The sequence below is a fragment of the Archocentrus centrarchus genome, chromosome 16 (genome assembly GCF_007364275.1).
Source record: "Archocentrus centrarchus isolate MPI-CPG fArcCen1 chromosome 16, fArcCen1, whole genome shotgun sequence".
Classification (NCBI taxonomy): Eukaryota; Metazoa; Chordata; class Actinopteri; order Cichliformes; family Cichlidae; genus Archocentrus; species Archocentrus centrarchus.
The window spans coordinates 5974721-5994982 of record NC_044361.1 but is presented as its reverse complement, the minus strand read 5'-3'; the positions used below and the strand labels follow the sequence as shown (position 1 = coordinate 5994982).

Genomic DNA, 20262 nt, shown 5'->3' with positions numbered 1-20262 from the left:
TAAATGAGAGGGGTTGATTCATTAGAGCAACATGTGTCATAATGTAAAAAGGGAAAAGAAACAACCACAGACACGTAGAACAGAAAAAGATAAACAACAGATCTGTCACTGATCCAAAAAAAAAAAAAAAAACAAGACTAAAATACAAGAGTAACCGCAGATTCCAGCAAAGAAGAAACCAGCAGAATAAACAGGACATAGGGCACAGATGGGATAGAAGACAATAATGAGTTTTTGTTTTGTTTTGGATGGGGGTGGGTGGTCGATCATGCACTCAAATAACTTTTTCATCTTGTGATCTTGTTTAGATGGTGTATGTATGTGTGGGTGGGTGGGAGAAAGCATCTGTATACACACCTCTTTAGCTGAAGGCGGTTTTGAGCAATGCTGAGAACACACTGACTAATGAACTATGTGATAAACTGTCCTGATTTCACCAGGTGGGTGTATGCGTACAGTGTACAGCTGTTGAAGCTTCAAGTTAGTCCGAATGACGTCATCAGGATAAGACAAAAGGTGATGTGATAGCGCGACTGGCACTGTAGACAGCAGGAGTGAAACTGTAGCAAACATGTTAGCTGGATAAAATTATATATCAGCTGGAATATATTAATGTTCTGAATATGTCCTTAATGTATTCATATATTGTAACAGTCATCTGAATGAGTCACAGGCTGCAGAAAATAAACCAAAGCATACAGTGGAACAAGTCAGATCAATGGTTACAGTAAAACTAGATTAACCATTTTAAAAAAACTGCTGGTTTGTGTTTCTAAACATTGCAGTCGCCTGTGTAAATAGCAACCAGTAATTAGTAACTGGAATACTAGTATTTATAGTGTATATGGGATATGCATCACCAGATTTCTCTGAGTTCCCACTCCATGGGCTTGTTCCAGGTCCTGTAATTTTCCAGCAGCTAAAGTGATGTTCTGAACAAGAACTTATTAGAAGAAAGGAAATATTTCATTATCTATTGACCAAATGGCCTCTATTCTCATTAATATATGCTACATACCACAAACACATTTAAGATGAAATTTTTCATAAAACCTAAGAAAAATTAAAAGTTTGCTGTTCCCATTAACCATATTTTGAGCAACCTGTCCCTGCATGAACCAAACCTGGTCCTCCTCTCTCTATACTTTTGGAAGAAAGACAAGCGGAGATGATAATGTGCTTAGAAGTGGGTGTGTGTGTTTTGTTGGGTTTCCCTACCAATGAAGTGAGACTTATTGTGCGGTATTTCAGTGTATGTGTGTTTTTGTGGTCTCGGAGAAAACGGTTGCTGTCGGCGTTGTTGGAAACGTAAACAAGTGTGTATGTTTACGGGCGGGTGAAAAAGCAACATCTGAGATGGTTAGCGAATGCCTGTTTATTGCAGTGCTGCATGTGTTTGTGTGTGTGGTGACTCCATCTGTGTCAATTTTGGCAGAAGACCAAAAGAGAAAGGAGAGACCGCATGACAAGGAAACATAAATACAAACACACTCACTTTCTCTCACACACACTCTATTGACTGACTTCTGCTCCACTGAACTGTGCGCTGAATTACTGTAATCACTGTAATCACTTATAAACATGCCGTTAACGTTTTATAGACCTCTTTCTTTAACACACACACACACACACACACACACACACACACACACACACACACACACACACAGAGTATGGTATTAATCCTCAAAAATATAAATATATGTACAAATCTTATGAAGTATGTGGAGGATTATGACTTAATGGTGTCACCACACACATTTGGACTTTGTATGGCAAAATGATGACAACTATGAAATTACCTTAAAACTTCTGGACACTAAGTTACGGCAACACTAAGGAAAGAGTTCTGACAAAACTCTGTGGTAAACTCATACGTACATAAATAAAACAGAAACAAGTAGGGCTGCAACTATTGATTATTTTAGTAATTGAGTATTCTATTGATTATTCCATCGATTAATCGAGTAATCCAATAAGAAATACTTTTGTCTTATTAACAGTTCGTCTGCATATTTTAACTTCCGTAGATTTACTGCTGATTTTTGGCTGGGTGAAACAAACAGGGTGGATGGAGCAGCTACAAAGTTCTCTTTTCTTCACGTTGCTGATCAGGTGGTTGATGAAGGACCTCCAGCTGCTTCCCAGTAAAGGTTTAATGGTGGTTACAGGAACAAGCGCTGCTTCTTTGGAGGCTAGAAAAACATTTCCTTTCGCTCCACCTGAGCTCACCGTCTTGATAATGGCTCCGCCCCTTTGCGCTTGCTGTGTATGTGCAGACAGACTGTATGTAAAACAACTGCTACTGTTGTGTTATTAGTGTTTTTGTTGAAAAGCTGGGGGCTGCGTGAGCTTAATGTTGTAATGCTTTGCGTCCACACACATTCTCGTAAGTGTGTTTCTATTGCTGGTCTAGTTTAGTCGCTAATCAGATTAAAACATTAAACATTACTGTGGTGATCTGTTCAGGTAGCTAACAGCTGAAATTCTCACAACAGTGAGCACAAACACCACACACACACACACACACACACACACACACACACACACACACACACACTCAAGGTGTAGAGAGCAGTGGAGGCGTAGAAAAACGTGTCAGCGAGGATCCACTCGTTAAAGGATGTTTTTTCCAAAATACATAAATCCGTCACAATGACGGAGAACTTTGATGCTGCTAATGTGGGTGAAATGCTCCGCTTACATGGAGACACCAGAGCTGCAGAGTTTAAACAACAAATCTGAATCGAGGATTTTTTTTATAGTCAAATTATTCGAGTTATACTTGAGGAATCGTTGTCATGGTCCTGGGCCCCATGCCCAGCATTTTGTTTGTTCATATGGTTTTGGTTCTTAGTTTATTTAAGTTTATAGGTCTTTTTAGTTTCTGGTATTTATATTGAATCCCTGCTCGCTGTGTTGTCCTTCCCGAGTATCTGGGTTCAGGTGTCTGGTTGTCTTTGTCCCTTGTCTCTTGTGTATTCTATTCCTTGTGTTCTGTTAAGTCTGCATGTGCATCATAGTTGGTCACGTCCTGTTTTATTTTGACAGTCCTGTGTTCCCTGTGCTTTGTGTTTGGTTTTGCTTCCTTATGTTATTAGTTTCATTTGGTCCACCTGTTGTTCCCTGCTGTCTCCACTCTCCCAATTACCTTGTGTGTATTTAAGCTCTCAGTTTTCTTCTGTTCATTGTTGCGTCCTCGTCTGTGTTTCCCCTTAGCTGTGTGTTCCCCTGTTTATCGTTTTTCCCCTTTTCTCCCAGGCTTGTTGTTTTGTCTCTTTTTACAGCCTTGGTTGAGTTTAGGATTTTGTGTTTTCAGTTTTGTATCCTGCAAGATGATTCCAGAATTAAAGCTGCCACACAATTTAGTTTTGTCTCGTGCGTCCTGCATTTGGGTCCACCCCCCACACAGCCACATATTACAATCGTTTCTTTTTTTTAATTGGTTACATGTTTTTTGAGCATCAAAATTTTTAATCAAACAGCTCATGTTTTGAAAAGGCCAACGGACCTGTGGGAACAGAAAATGATTTTACATGCTGCAGCTGCAAGTGTGGCTGATTTTGGTGAAACATAAAAAGCCGGTAAAAAATAATGATTATAAATTCACCTGCCACTTTACAAGATACACATGTTTCACTGCATGTTAACACAAGTGTCTAATCAGTAAAATCACATGGGAGCAACTCAATTCAGGCATGTAGGCATGATGAAGATTATCTGCTGAATTTCTAACTGAGAATCAGAATGAGGAAGAAAAGTGACTCAACTGATTTTGAATATGGTACGGTTGTTGGCGCTGTCAATATGGACCAAAATCTCTGAGGAATGTTTCCAGCACCTTGTTAAATCTATGGCACAAAGCATTAGGCAGCTCTAAAGGCAAAAGGGGTTTGACCTGGTAGTAGAAAGGTGCATCTAATGAAGTGGACACGAGTGCCCACTTTGGTTTTATGTATAAAAGAGAGTTGAGAGGGGAAAAAAAGCTAAGGAAACAAGAAAGGCATTAGGGGGGAGGCTGCAAAGTGTAATTGATGATCTTGTCAAAAAGACCTTTAAAACTTCAGCCAAGAGTAAATGATCCATAAGATGTGTGAAAGAGTTTGTGTATATGCATGATTTTACGAGTGTCTACCTTGCAAAAATTATGTGTGTATATTCGTGTTTTTATGAGTGTGCCTGCACTGTGTAACTTATATGGACATGTATATGTGTGTGTACCTGTTTGTAGCAGTATTATTTATTATATTTTTTTCACATACATGTGTATATCATTTTCAAGGATGCGTGTGCAGATGCATTTAAATATGAGTCTCTGTGTTGGCTGTAAGGTATAAAATGAATAGGCTCCATGTTTTTGCCTGCTGAGGCTTAAAATCTGCACCAAGGGACCAGCTTCCAAGGCTGTCCACCAACACATGCACACTGTAGCCACACACACACACACACGCACACGCACACACACACACACACACACACAACACACACACACAACACACACACAAACCTTTTAAGGTGCTGTTTGAATAGATTAAAATGACATTCCTTAAAACACATTCTAAAATGATATAAATATTACACAAAAATCATATATGACACAAAGGGCAGCTTGCTTTTAACACTGAACCTGTTAGCCAGCAATCTGATTGCAATTTAATTTAATTCCCTCCCAAATTCTCTAATTCTTCAGTTGGGTCTATCAGCATTTACATTGCTGGTACTGTTTTTTTTCACTAAGAAATAGCAGAATTAAAGTGTTTTGGCTAAAATGATTGATGGGAACTTTGTGATGTCATTTAGCTCAGATACCAAAGCCAACAACTGAAAAGAAAAGTGGGTAACAACCACTTAAATATGGCTACATTTAATTTAAATTCAATTTTATTAAAACAGCAGCAATTCACAATAGCAATGGCCTTGAGGTCCACCAGCAGCCTGAGCATATAGCAGCATAACTAAAAGATGGCCCAGGGCCACCTCATCTAGTACTAAAATTTATTTAAAAAGGAAATTTTGAAAATAGAGAGGGTGTCTGTCTCCTGAACCTAAACTGGGAGAGGGTTCTACAGGAGATATGCCTGGTAGCTGAAGGCTCTGCCTCCCTTTCTACTTTTGGAAACTCTAAAAAACTGAGGTCAAAGTGTTCTAGTGGGATAAGAAGCTTTCTATTCATCATCATCATGTAACCAAAGGTCTGTTTATTGTTGGTATCGGTCTAAGTGGAATGTAGACTACAAAACCTATTTGGTTAAAATTAGGATATAACTGTGATCATGGTTAAAACTACACAAAATGAAATAATAATAATAATAATAATAATAATAATAAAAAAAACTCCCCTTCCCCTTGATGACTCACCAGGAACAGCAAGATTCTGGACCTGAGCAGGGACCTGGACATTAGCCTCAGAAGCCAGGGTGAGACGCCCTCCCTTGCCAATGCGTTCACAAAGCAGGCTGATGTGCTTCTTGAGACGAGTGGTGTCACTGGGGAGGCCTAGCACTGGTCCTCCTGTTTGCGCCAGAGAAGTAGCCTGGTCCTTGGGATTCTGTGACAAGCAGGTTCGTAGAAGGTGGGAGACGGCAGCATCACAGCTCTCTTCCCAGCCCTGTGGGGAAACCAGGAAGTTTAGCTTATATGTAAAAATTATTGAGACACGGGGTGAAAAGGGGATGGCAGAAGACTGGTAGTTGAAGTCTTAGTGAGTTTCCAGAATCAAGGGAAAATAATAAGTAAAAAGTACTAGCAGATTGGTAGTTAATGACAAATACATACATTTAAAATGTGGAACTAACACTGGGAGTGACAAGGCTAGATTTGTGCTTCCATAAAATAAAAAAAAAAAGAGATGGTACAAAAAGAAAAAAATGGGCAAGAAGGGAAATAATTTTTTTGAGCAGAGAAGAGAAAATAAAAATCATGAAACATAAAATAAGTGAAACATTTATAAATAGAAGGAAAAATGAGGAGGAAAGGACCAAGTTGGAAAGGGAGATGGCAACTCAAAAGGTTGTAATGAACAATTTAATTCAATCTTTTTTCTTTACTGATTTGTTTTTACATTTTTCATTTTTAAGAGAGAAAGAAAATTATGAAACATTCTGATTCGAAAGTAAATAAAACACACACAGTTAAGTCTGATGCACCCATGCAGGAGGGGATAGGTCACTTGTTGCGCCCCTTTCCCCATGTCTGGGTGCACATCCCTCTTTCCTCCACCCACGCATACATACAAGACGTTTCCCAACTCATCCTACTAAAAACTGGTGAACCCAGAATCACTCATCTGAATGGGCGATTTAGATGGGTAGGTCTGAGGAAGATGTGGTATGTGTATGAGTGTGTGTTGAGAGGGTGAGGGTGTGTTGACAGGTACCCCTCCACTCTCCTAACCCCCCACCTCTCCTTCCCCTGCCTGCCGCCATGCTGATAGGCCCCTAATGAGCCATAATGACAGGTAATCAACCCTGTAATGATGATGACAGAGAGATACAGACAGAGACAGGGGAAAAGAGAGAGAGAGAGAATGCAAGAGTGTATGAGAAAGAGATAAAGAGGATGAAAGAAAGAGAGAAATGTGGGGCTCTGAAAGGTGAAGGAGATGAGATGGTGAAGGAGGGAAAGGCAGATGCTAACCAAAAAAATGAGACAAGTGGAAAGACAAAAGATGCGCAGAGATAAGACTAAAGAAAAGACTGGAAGGGGGGAAAAAAAAAAGAAAAATTAAAGAGCAAAAGTAGGAGGAGGTGAGATGGAATTGGGTGAACTATTCTTACAACAATACCTCACCAGGTTATCAAATACTTGGAACAACATAACTGCAGGTTTCTGTGGAAACTTGGCATGCTCATGCACGCGCTCGCTGAAACATACGTTCCACATGCTGGGGAAGAAAATTAAATGTCTCTAAACCTAAACTGCAGACATTCATCCTCCTGAATGAGAAGAAAGGAAGCAAAGAAAGGTGGAGCTGAGCGGGTTTGGATTAAGGCCAGAGCGATAAATTACAGCAAAGTTCCCACTAATGCAGAAAAAAGAGGAGCTTGTTTTCTGTACCCAGAAACAAGAGAGGTTCTGTATTATTCGTTGATCTATGAAGACTCTTTTTAAAAAGACAAGACTTTGGGTTAATGCACAGTTGTAACAAAGGTTCATAGATTCATACAGAGCTTTTATTTTTGTTTATCTTTTTAAGAGAAAAGTGTTTACAACAGCAAAAAGGAAACTTTTATGAACTTTTACGAAGTCATTCAAAGACTGGAAAGCTTTGCTTTTGTGTATATTGAAACTGTATAGACAGAGATTACATTAGTAAACAAAGTACCCACACTGCACACCATGCAACTGCATGATTGTCAGAACCAGAATCAGCTTTAAAACACAACTGGAAAAAAAATTATATTGAGTGAAAGCTTATTACATCACGGAGAGAGGGAAATGTAAGCCAGGTTGTTAATGACTGAAAAGTATTTGTGGAGTCAGGTGCAAATCAAACTCTTTAACTGGCATTACAAATGAACACTAAAATAAAACACACTTGGTATCATGCACCTTGACAAACTAAACCTGTTATAATTATTTCAGTTTGACCTATACATATTTTTCTTTTGTCTTACTCAATAGTGTACATCTCAAACAGCCCAGGGACTGCATCAGGAATATCAGGTCTGACACAGGGAGAAATCCCAGGTGTAAGTGCAAAATTACGGGCTGGCAATACATTAAATATAACCGAGCCTAGCGCACGACCTTGGTAGAGACTGTGCAGAGAATTCCCAAAGAGACAAGTAAAGGTTCAGAAAACAATCCCTCAGCAGTCCTGATATCCTCATCAAGACTGTGAATGTCATTTAAGAGACCGGAGTTACGGCTCTGTGAGAACAATGCCATACAGTCAGTCTCGGGGGGAAACATTACCCACACAATCATCCTAAGACCAAATCAAGAGTGGATTTGGTACAGTATCAACTACTTTCCTTCACTTCTGGGTATAATCAACTTTAATACACCTATTTACTGTAAATGCTTACTTACTGACAATCAGAAGCTCTCAGAGTCAGAAGGCCTATTATGTTATCAAGAAACCTGGGGTTTGAATATAGATCCACAATACAAAGCAAGAAATTGTGAAATTATCAACAAAAATTCAGAACAAATTTAACAACCTCATAATTCCATAACAGTCAGACACACAAAATCTAGTTGAGCTTGAGCTGAAAGTTATTACGTGTGATCAAAAACATTAATTTATATTAGTAATTCTACTTAAATTCTTGCACACATTTATGTATAAAAATTATAGTTCAAAATTATGGTAAAATGCAAAAAAGACCTGTGATGATTGGGAACAATTATATAACCATCTGACTTGTTTCTGCTGTGGTTTTAGGCTGAGAGATGCTTTCAGGAACCATAAACTGATTGACCACAACATTAATATTTTATAGCTAAAACAGCTCTGATCTATCGGGACATGGACAGAGAACCTTTAGAGATGTCTCCTGGTGTCTGTCACCAGGATGTTGTAGTGGATTAAAGATTTGAACCTCTGTGGATTTGAGAGACCGGGATGCTGGTGCAAAGCTGGCTTTTTGACTATATAAATGATTTGCAAGAAACTGGCAAAAAAATTAATTGAGACGGAAGGACAAGATGAGAAAAGAAAGCAGGATGCAGGGGGAGTTGAGGAAAAAGAGGGTAAAGAATGTGGTATGGTAGAAACAGAAAGAACACCAGAGGGATGATGGAGAGTGGTAACCGCCATGGTGTTAAAAATAGAGAATAGAAAAACAAAGAGCAGTGAGATGAAAATGAAAAGTGGGAAACAGAGCAGAGTGGGAGGAGGACAAGGAGGAATGCATGAAGAGAAGAAGGAGGTGTTCTGCTTGGCTGCAACTAAATGAGACGTTACGTTAGATATCCCACAGATGCATTTCCTTTGGTGTTACCCCCCTCTCCTTTTTTCTCCTCCTATTTCTCCTTTCTGGTCTTGTTATTATAAATAATTCTATTTTCTTTCAGATAAAAACTAGTGCAATAAGCCTGTTATCAAAAGAACTCCTCTTCTTATTTCAAAAGTTTCTGAGAAGCAGAAACTTTGCCACACATTTCTGACATTCTTAGAGTTCTTTCTGCTTTTCATCACACAATATTAAAGTGAATATATACTAGGTCACTTGGTATTATGCTACATATTTTAATTGTTCCTTGTTTCATGAAGCAGAGATTGCTGTGTGACTAATGGGATGTTAATTTTGTACAAGTTCCTGTTTTCAGTTCTTTTTAGGATTTCACTGTATTTCAATCCTCAAGCGCTTAAAAAAAAAAAAAAAAAAGTGATTGGACTTCTTTAGTGGAGACGGTCAGAAAAAGACTACAGCAAGAAAGTTTCTTATACCAGTTTCCCCCTGATCAGATTTGCACACTGTTAGACCTCTGCTTTACTACCACATATTTCAAATACAAAAAGGGTTTCTACAGACAAAAGTATGAATGTGCCATGGGTTCCCCAGGGTCACCCACTGTAGCCAACCTTTACATGAAAGCTCTTGGCTCCTTCAAAGTGATAGCGACTAGCTGCTGGTACAGATATGTATGTGGATGACACCTGGGTCAAAATCTAAACCCAAGAAGTAGACGCCTTCACTGACCACACTAACTCAGTGGATAAAATCATTCACCAGGGAGGATGCCAAGGATAACATGTGGTTATCCCAACCTTCATCAGGCCATCAAATTAGCAAAGATGCACAAGAAAAGTCAGACACCAACTATGGAGAAAGAGAACGACAAACGGAACGACAGTCTTCCCTTATGTAGCAGGTTTGTCAGAGAAACCCAGAAGAATTTTCTCCAAGCATGATATCCCACTTTGCTTCAGACCCAGCCACACTCTAAGACAAAAACTGGTTCATCCTAAGGACAAAACTCCCAAACACAAGCTAAGCAACACAGTGTATGCTGTGCAGTACAGTGAGGAGTGTTTGGACGTCTACACTGCAGAAACCAAACAGCGACTCCACAAATGCATGACACAACATAGAAGAGCCACCACGACAGGAAAAAACTCAGCTGTACATCTGTACCTAAAGGATGAAGGGCACTCTTTTGAGGATGCCAAAGTTCACATTTTGGACCGGGAAGACAGATGGTTTGAAAGAGGAGTAAAATAGTCTATCAATGTCCACTGTGAACAACCATCACTGAGCAGAGGTGGTGGCTTATGACACCAGCTGTCAGCCACCTACAATGCAGTCCTGAGATCCCTCCCCAGGCACCTCAACCCTCACACACACCTTACGTCAGGTGACCTCAATAGGTCACGTGATAGGGTGGGGCAAGGTCTCTCAGTGGTTTCGCCTGAAACCCCTAGCGGTAATGACCTATGCCTTTTTTCACACCTTGGCTCATGTGATGATGCACATAATTAATAGTGGGTCAATGACCAAAGGGGACAACCCTCACTAGGGTTTAACCCTATAACGCCAAACATGTTGTCGGGAAACAACGTACTTCAGATGTCCCGCTGTTCGCTGGATTTCCAGGCAAAAATTCCAGTAATAACCCTATGTTAGGTGTGAGACACAATTTCTCAGCTTTCAGAAATCGTTTGAATTTTTCCTAATAGGACAACTGGTTGTGTAATTACGGTAATTCAAAGTGCATTTGATCAGACATCTCGATACGCGATACGCTTCACGGCAGATAAGGGCAGATCACAGGTGCATCAGCGGCAGTTGCTCAGTGTTATAGGGTTAAATAGCTGGGACTCGGCACCTTTTGATTTTAGAACTTAAATATTCTCTTGGATAAGAGGTGAAATGTTTTAAAAAACAAAGAAAAATAAATTAAAGCAGTCCAGACTACTATGACCTGGATAACTGAGAATCGACACAGATGTACTTGTAAGCACAATCCCTTGGAGACAAGTCAAGTCAAGTCAAGTCAAGTTTATTTATAAAGCACATTTAAAACAACGACGTTGACCAAAGTGCTGTACAAGATCTGTAACCCCAAGGACTATACTAAATAAAAATAAAAATATATAAATAAAAATAAAATAATAAAATAAAAATAAATAAATAAAAACATTAAGAACAATAAATAACATAAGAAAATTAAAAATTAAAACGTTTAAAACAAGTACCATAAAATACCATAAAACAATCATCTAAAAGGAGGTAGCACTGCAGCCAAATGCCAAGGAAAAAAATGTGTTTTTAATAGAGATTTAAATGTGTGTATCGTCTGAGCTGTGCGGATATGGAGAGGTAGATCGTTCCATAGCTTTGGTGCTGCTGCTGCAAAAGCTCGATCACCTCTCTGTTTTAGTCTAGTTTTAGGCCTCTGTAAGAGCAGCTGGTTCGATGACCTCAGAGCTCTTACAGGGTGTGACAGTGAAGCAGCTCAGACAGATACAAAGGTGCCAGTCCGTTTAAGGCTTTAAAAGTAAGCAATAAAATCTTAAAATCGATTCTAAAACGGACAGGGAGCCAGTGAAGGGATGACAGGACTGGGGTAATGTGTTCATGCTTTTTTAAACCGGTTAAAAGACGAGCTGCCGCATTCTGGACTACCTGCAGGCGGCGCACAGATGATTGATCTATGCCAAAGTACAGAGAATTACAGTAGTCCAGGCGGGAAGTAATAAAAGCATGAATACTTTTTCCAGGTCCTGCTGTGGGAGATAAGGTTTTACCTTGGCAATAACTCTGAGTTGGTAAAAACTGATTTTGGTAACAGCACTTACTTGCTTCTCCATTTTAAAACTACTATCTAAAATGACACCCAGATTTTCACAGCATCACGACAGTGAGGAGCCAAATGACTCGGAGTGCCAGAGGAGTAGCTTGAGGGGTCAAATTTACCAAAGCATATGACCTCGGTTTTGCTTTCATTAAGATTTAGGAAATTGTTTCTCATCCAGGACTTGATGTCACTTAGACAGTTCAGCAGGGGTTCCCATGGATCTCTGCTGTTCAGTTTGATGGGCATATACACCTGGATGTCGTCAGCAAAACAGTGGAAACAAATATTATGTTTCCTAAAAATCGACCCTAGAGGCAACATATACAATGAGAAAAGAATTGGGCCCAGAATGGACCCCTGAGGCACTCCACAAGAAAGCTTTGCTGTGGTAGAAAAACAGTTTCCTAGATGGACAGAGAAACTTCTATCAGTAAGATAAGATCTGAACCAAGTCAGAACCGTGCCTTTAATGCCAATTTCATGTTCTAGGCGGGATAGAAGGATCTCGTGGTCCACAGTGTCAAAGGCAGCTGACAGATCTAGAAGTACTAAAACTGCAGGACTACCAGAGTCCACAGTTAAAAGCAGATCGTTAAAAACTCTTAAAAGAGCCGTCTCTGTGCTGTGACGCATTCTAAAACCTGACTGAAACTTTTCCCACATTCCATGTTCACTTAGAAATGCTTGAAGTTGCTTAAAAACAACTTTTTCAAGAACCTTGGATAAAAATGGTAATTTAGAAATTGGTCTGTAATTTGAAAGAACATCAGGGTCAAGGTTCTTCTTCTTGACAAGAGGAATAAAAATCAAAAACCATTCCTGATTTAAATCCAGTTTTCTATTGAAGTTCATCTCCTTGTACAACTCTGGATTGCTTCCAGTTAGCAGCTGCTATTGTTAGATCCCTACCCGTAAGTCTTATCCTGACCACTCGTATGCACGATCTGCAATTTCATCATGGATCTCAAACTTAAGACAGAGCAAACATCAACTCCTTTGTCAAAATGACCCGACTTTCATATTGGGGATTATCACTGGTGTTGAGAGCTGAGCTCAGCTATAACTCCGGGACCGAACAGCAGGTTTAAGTGGAGTCTGCAGTCTTCTAGCCCAAAGGTGCTGCATCAGTTCAGGAGCAACAATGGGAGCATGTTCAATGGGTTTTCACAGAACTGTGCACCATAATTTTTGTGCCAGCACACCAGTCATTGCTCATCATGAGCCCTGCTACCCAGCTTTGGCCCCAGTGACTTTGTCGTTATCCCCAAAATGAAGTTTTGCTGTTCTGAAATGTGGACCAAGGAGCAACTTCCAGAGCTGAAAAATGCAGCCAATGCAGAAGTGACAAAAACTACAGTTCCTCTCCAAATAGGAGACGCGTTCCTCATAGATTCTCAGGTTAAAATGCCCAAATTTAGTGTCAAAAAACTGTTACAACAACAACAATACAAAACAAACACACACATACACCAACACAACAGGCTGTAAAAACAAACGGTTTTGGTTACCCCTTCATAAAACATCACCTGGTGTAATCATTAAACTGGACCTCTTCACTGCGTGTGTGTGTCTTTTGGTGAGTGAAATTCTAGCATTCATTTTCTTACTCTGTTACTGAGCACTAATTGGCTGATATGCATGCCTGTGCATTGCAGCAATACAGTTTATGTATGTTGTTTGCTAACCAAGCTAACTAGCATGAACTGATATATTACTGCTCCACCCTCCCATCCATAGGTGATGTCAGCGTGGCTGCGTCCATCTTTTATACTGACTATGAAGTGAATGGACAAGCATCTGGGTCAGAATGAAAGTGATCTAAGAATAGCAGCTGCATTGCAGCGCTATTCTAGGACATGTCTTATTTTATGTGTTTGTTTATTATTTTAATGGGTGGATTCACAGAACTTTGTGAACATGTTGCACTAGAGTTAGCTCTCCAAATAGTTTCTTGACAGCCCATCTCTCAGGGTAAAACTGCTCACTGAGGCTGTACTGAAAATTGCTTTTTTAATGCAAAATTGAAAAATATCCAATTTGGCAAAGATCCAAAATGGCTGACAGAATCTTCTGTAGGAATTTACTAATGAATTCAAGATGGAGAAATATTTAACTGAGCAAGCCAATCATTCATTTTGGCTGAAGGAATGACAGACACAGCAGAGAATGAATGTTAGAAAAAAATGGAGTTGGAGTTGGATTATATAAGCTATATCCTTGACTTCTTCTCTCTTCTTCCACCTTGCCTCCCTCTTTCTTTCTCCTTTAACCGCCTCTCTCCCTTTCCCTAATCTGGCTCTTCCAGCCATCCTCCTCTGAGACTTCATTCGTGTCCGTGAATTCCTGGAATTTATTCCTAAGGACAAAAGCTCTCTGAGTGACAGACTAACACTCAACTGGAATGACCTCACTAGCATGGCCACAGGAAGGGTCAAAAGTCAAGATGAAGATGTGATGGAACATATCCACTCAGACTCATGTTTCTTGAAAGACGCGCTTAGCTCCACATTTGCAAGATTATAACACTGTCACTAAAAAAGTGAAATAAAATGAAAGAAGTGCCTTGGTGTAAAGGTAAAAAAAGTGCTAATAACAAAAAATTCCATTAGCATCTAGATGTAGTCACAGCACTGCATTGAACAATGCATTAAATTTCCTAAAATAGCCCATCAGCTCACCTGTTCGTCTTAATGTTGTGGACATGACCCTGATTACTGCTAATTTACTTAAGGCCATTAATCCCATTTAAAATAACACACACAAACTTACTTTTATTGTCCATTGAGGCTCATCAGCTGACCCTCTGAAGATATTTCTGTCTACAATCACAGTGTGTGTACTGTTAGAGATATTTACAGTACCTCATAAACACAGTTGTGTGTATGTGTGTAACTTTTGGTCATCAGAGAAAGCTGAAAATAGACACAGGAGTAATGAGAGTTTCAGGGGATTGATCAGAGCTATGGAAAAACTAACACAAACACACCCACCAACAGTGGTACACTCGCCATCTCGATGGAGTGGACAAATCTTTCATGGTCTGACTGCAGCAAATGGAGGAGCTCTGTCAACACGGCAACTTATACAGAGCTGAATTGAACATGCAGAACCCTCACACACACGCACAAGCACACGCACACACACACACACCACACACACACACACACCACACACACACACACACACACACACACACACCACCACACACACACACAAGCTTGAAGTCTGAGTCAGAGGCTGCTTAAAGAGCAATATGGCATCCATTCACACTAAGACCTTTTTTTGACCTTGACCTCTTATGTGTATGTGTTATTTTATATTTAGTCTCACACAGACATGCAGAAACACACAGACATGCACATGCACATGCACATGCACGTGCACACACACACACACACCCACACACCACACACACACACACACACACACACACACACACAGAACAAGCTTTAATGCTCAAATTATAAACAGGTACCACAGAACACACTCTGTGCAGAGCTGACGGGTGAGTGTTGAGTGCTAAAGAGTGAACGTGTGATTAAGTGTGTGTGTATATATTCCTCAGGGACCAGAAGTACTTAATGTATTTTAAAAGTTTTCAGAGAGTGTGTTTAAGCTGGGGCTGTGTATACTGAGCAAGCTGCAGATGGATAGACAGAGACTGACATTTTAATGGCCTCCTGTTTGTGTGTGCGTGCACGCATGTGTGTGTGTGTGTACCAGCTGCGGTGTGTCCTGCAGCAGTGGCAGCAGTGTGGCCTCCAGGATGCTGGTCTGATCAGGGGTCAGGCCCTGCCACAGGGACAGCAGCAGCACCAGCAGGTGTGTGGCACTCCGCAGACGAACAAACGCTTCTTCCAGCAGCGCCCTGTTCTCCTCTGCAGCCTCCGCCAGTGCCATCACCTGGAAGAGATAGGAGCCAGGTGAATCTCTCCTAATTATCACAAAAATCACCACTGTATACAAGTGATAATAACGCATACATGTATCAACAGTTTGCACTGCATTGCTATATTTACCACACCAAGACTACACTGAGCATCCTGAATCATATAAATGTATACAATGGTATTTTTAAAGCTTAAGGCCTTGAGATGTGATCATTTTGCACTAAAGGGGCTGTGAGCACGCCTCTGAACTTGAACCAGTTTGTTCTGTGAAACACTGGAATGCATGATAAAAAGTATAAACATGCTTCAAAGTCAACCAAACAAAACAAAAATGTGCTGGTTGTCCCATTTTGACCCCTTGTTCCAACCATTTTTGAATTTTTGTGTATTTTCTTTTGAGTCATCCCCCAAATTGTTATGTTTTCTTAATATGACAAAAAAGACCCTCCCTTTTTTTTAATCACTGCTGGACCAAATGATGAATCATCCCTGAGTGCTTTGCTGGGTCACTTTCTCTACAACACACCCATTTATCCCAAAAGACTTGAAACATCAGCAACACAACCTGTGTAAACAGTTTTATGAGCATCAGGTCTGCAGCTCCTTCATCACTCTCATTTATGTTAGCCTGAATTCATCCTGAACCACTTCATCTATTATTTTAGAGCGGGCTTACATTAAAACCAGACAATTCCAGTTTGGTCTTTAAAATTTGTATTTCATTTTGTGTGGAGATAGCATGTGTGTGAAAATTTTTGATGGGCTACCAGTTGCAATGCAAGTCAAATGCACTGCTCTGTCATAGATGAAAGAGCTGTCATAATCAACTCATTTGTTACACTGTTATAATCAGGTGATGAGCTGAACACCCCACTCAACAAGTAAATACACTGCTCAGAACAATTAAAGGAACAACAACAGATCTCAACAAAAAAATAAAAAGTCACGCTGGATATGGACTAGGCAATGTGTTAGGAACAAATGATGCCACGTTGTTTCATAGAAATGAAAATTATTAACCTACAGAGGGCTGAATTCAAAGACACCTGAAAATCAAAATGAAAAAAAGGATGTGGCAGGTTTGCCAAAATTTCAGTGGTATTCAGTAGTTTGTATGGTCCCCACATACTTGGAGAGGTCTGTGCATACTTAGATTAGATTAGATTATTAATATTACATTATTATTAAATATATTACCTGGAGACATAAGATAAACAACTGCAAAGGCAAAACTTTAAAAGCAGTTCATGTGGCATCAAAATTATAAATTACAAATCTGAAGTGCAGAATAAATGCATATAAACCAGGATGAGTCTTGGGAATGGTCTGAGATTACAATTTCTTTGTGTAATTTTTACTAACCCTGTCTATTCACAGACAGAATGAAACATGGATGTACTTTCTGGATTGAAAAAAAGCCAGTATGGAAGTGCTTAAACCTGCACTTTTTTTTTTCCACCAGAAGGTGATAGCTGTGGCTGCAAAAAGACTTCCGGCTCAAAAAAAAGGTTTATGGGAAAACAGCTTTCTGTCATGACCTCTGTAAACACTTTCCTGCTGAGTTGATGGCCTCAGCCACTCATTTTGGAACATACTGAATACAATTGTTTTTTCTGTAAATCTTGGTCATACCATGTTACAAAAAGGATTATCACGCTCGCTGGCAAATGACTTGTCAATAACAAGCTGTTAGCCAAAGGGTGTGTGGTTCTGCAGTTAGACCCGCCCCTCCTCGTCACATCCAGGTTTTTGCAACCAAGATGGCGAAAATGCCCATCTCGAGGTTTCAAAATGGGACTTCAGAAGCCAGTGGGTGAGACTGCACTCACCCGCTATAGACTCAAGTCTCTGAACATCAGTAGCAGAATGCAGTTATTTCCAGTGCATCCACAGGTTTAGGATTCATATCACTTGGAATACATTCCATGCAATACCCACAGTAAAACATCTGCTAAAAATGCCCCCTTGTATGCTTAGTATGGTTTTTAAAAACCACTGGTTTGACAATAAATCTTAAACACATTTCTTATGCAGCTAGTCTGTGAATTAAAGATTAAATTAAAAACTTTTACAGACTAAATGTTCCAAAAGGAAATCTTCCTTTAAAGATTTTTTTTTCTAATATTTTTTCAACTTCTTAAAAATTCTTTCAGTTATTCCTTTAACAATATATACTTAGACAGGAGGAAATAAACACCAGTCCATTACTTCCATGTCCTTCAATCTTTGCGTTTTATGGCTCTTTCCTGCAGACTACTGGAATTTCTTTTTTTTTTTTTCTCTCTGAACGAACTGCACTGCTGTTCTCGTGTTAGAGCACTGGAAATCCCATTTACAGACTGTTTATTACAGATTTGCTTCTTTCTCAACTGGAAAAATAAACTAAACTAAAAAGACGAAATACAGCAGACTTCAAATAAACTGCTCACTATATGGAGACCCTGCTTGCTCTGATGACTTGCCCATACACTTGGTTGGCAGCATTTTTGAAGGCGTGTTTTCTTAAGAATTGTAGGAATCAAAATCACTGACAGGAGCAAAGAGGAATGAAGTACCTGCTTTGAAATAAAGATGAGGTTAAAAAGCACAAAAGTGGAGGTTAAGCTCTTCTAACGTTTACTCAAGTTTGCAGTTTAGCAGTAGACAGCAGAAAGAGAATGAATGCATATATGAGGTGTGGTAAGACCAGGTGAACTCTGACCTTCAGCAAGGGGTCAGTCCCTTCATCCCTCCATCATTACAATAACAGAGGAGTAGAGATGAGTAGAACAAGTGATGACAGAGCAAGACGGATGAAAAAGAAGACAACAAGAAAGGACAAGCCGGACGAAGACAAGGAGGAACTAGAGAAACGGGAGGAGGAAAGAGATGAACGGAGAGAGAGAGAGAAAAGAAGAGGTGAAAGCAGATCTGGGACTAATGGAAGAGTGTGTATTCAGATAAATGAGTGATCTGCAGGCCTGAGTGCCAACGGATGCCAGCAGTTTATTTGACAAATGGATTCGGCACTTGCCATTTGATACTGTGAAAACAGAGATGGAAGATTCAGAAATGAAGTATCTCAGTGTGTGTGCATCTGCTGTGTGTGTGTGTGTGTGCACTAGGGTAAAGCAGCAATTGCTAAAGTAAGCTGTTTTGATTTGCGTAATACTGAATACTAACATGGATACATGGAACAAGAGCCTCCTCTAAGACTTGCACACTTAGTGTAAACAGAGTTAAAGTCTTAATTCACTTCCTTTCATTTATGTGGTAAACATAAAAAAACTCCAGCACTGAGGTCATCTGTGGGTGCCGTGTCATTCACAACTCTCAAGTTAGACACACATGCACACACAAGCATACACATACTTGTCAAATGATTATTTATCCTCACTGTCTTGCACATTTTGCCTATTCACAAAGTCTAATCTTCGTGCGTATACATAGCAGAACGTAGGCATAACCTTCACATACGTCTTTTAATGTAAATTATTTCTGACTCATTTACCTTCTTAATTTTTTTATGTCTTCCCCCGTTATATTTTGCATAATGGTAAAATGCTGTAAAATTCTGCACCCTTATTGGGAATGCTTCTGATTTTTTTTTTCAGTGAATCTCAGGTATTAGAGCACTCTAAAGCCATGAGTCCGTGTTGGAGGGGTATTTAACCAAGTGTTTTCAATAAATATCCAAGAATTTGTAAAATTCTACTAGATTCTATTTTGTTGAATGGTCAAAAAAATTTATAGTTTAAAAACATTCTCAAGCCACAACTCCCAGTACACAAATTCTTGATAATCTTGCACATTTTCTACCATGCAACACACACACACACACACACACACTATGTTCATACTTCTCAAGATACATGCGCAAACCCCATCAACCTTCCCCCTTGCCCCCCTCAAGGTCTCTAAAAGAGTGTGCGGGTGTGTGTGTGTGTGTTTGTGTGTGTGTATGAGTGTGTGAGAGAGAGAGTATTGATAAAAGGCTCCAGGTTCAGTGAAGGGCTCCATTGTTGGCAGAGGTTCAACTCCATACACACACTGATTGATACCAGCTGAGAGAATACAAAGACACATTTAGTCTACACACACCACACACACACACACACACACACACACACACACACACCCACACACCACACACACACACACACACACAAAAGAAGATATGTGCCCAAATTTGCATGAAGGGCAATACACACATGCTCATACACAGATATGCATCACATATATTCATAAATATTAAGGAGAAAACCCACACAGAATGCAAAACACATTCAGAGAAGTATGGACACAGAAGGTGATAAAAAAAAAATTATAAACTTGAACATCTATTCATGTGTCAACCCAGCGTCCCCTCACAGCTAGTTAGCTTGTATGTCAGCAGCTGAACTACTGGTGACCTTAAACAACCTGCAGTTGAAGCTGCTGGGGTTACGACCTTCCGAAGTGTCAGCAATAAAGTCGGGAGTCTGCCTCAAAACACATAACAGGGACATTCTGCTGCATCTTATTCACTTAAACCTGGTTACATCTTAGTGACAAGGTGCAAGTTGTGACAGTGTATAACCAGGACATTCAAAAAAAACAAAACAAAAAAGAAATCTGACCAAAAGCCAGTGTATGAAAAATAAAG

The 20262-nt window shown here is 39.8% G+C and overlaps 1 protein-coding gene across 3 annotated transcripts in view; it reads right to left on the bottom strand.

Annotated features, from left to right (window-relative positions):
- The window catches only part of bbs9 (Bardet-Biedl syndrome 9), a 182720-nt gene that overhangs the window by 74180 nt on the left and 88278 nt on the right, over window positions 1-20262 (bottom strand). For all 3 annotated transcript variants that reach the window (XM_030749748.1, XM_030749747.1, XM_030749749.1), the window contains 2 exons: window positions 15469-15651; window positions 5359-5608 (listed from right to left, as the gene is read on the bottom strand). In XM_030749748.1, coding sequence (XP_030605608.1) covers window positions 5359-5608; window positions 15469-15651 — 433 coding nt within the window. The remainder of the gene's footprint in view (window positions 1-5358; window positions 5609-15468; window positions 15652-20262) is intronic.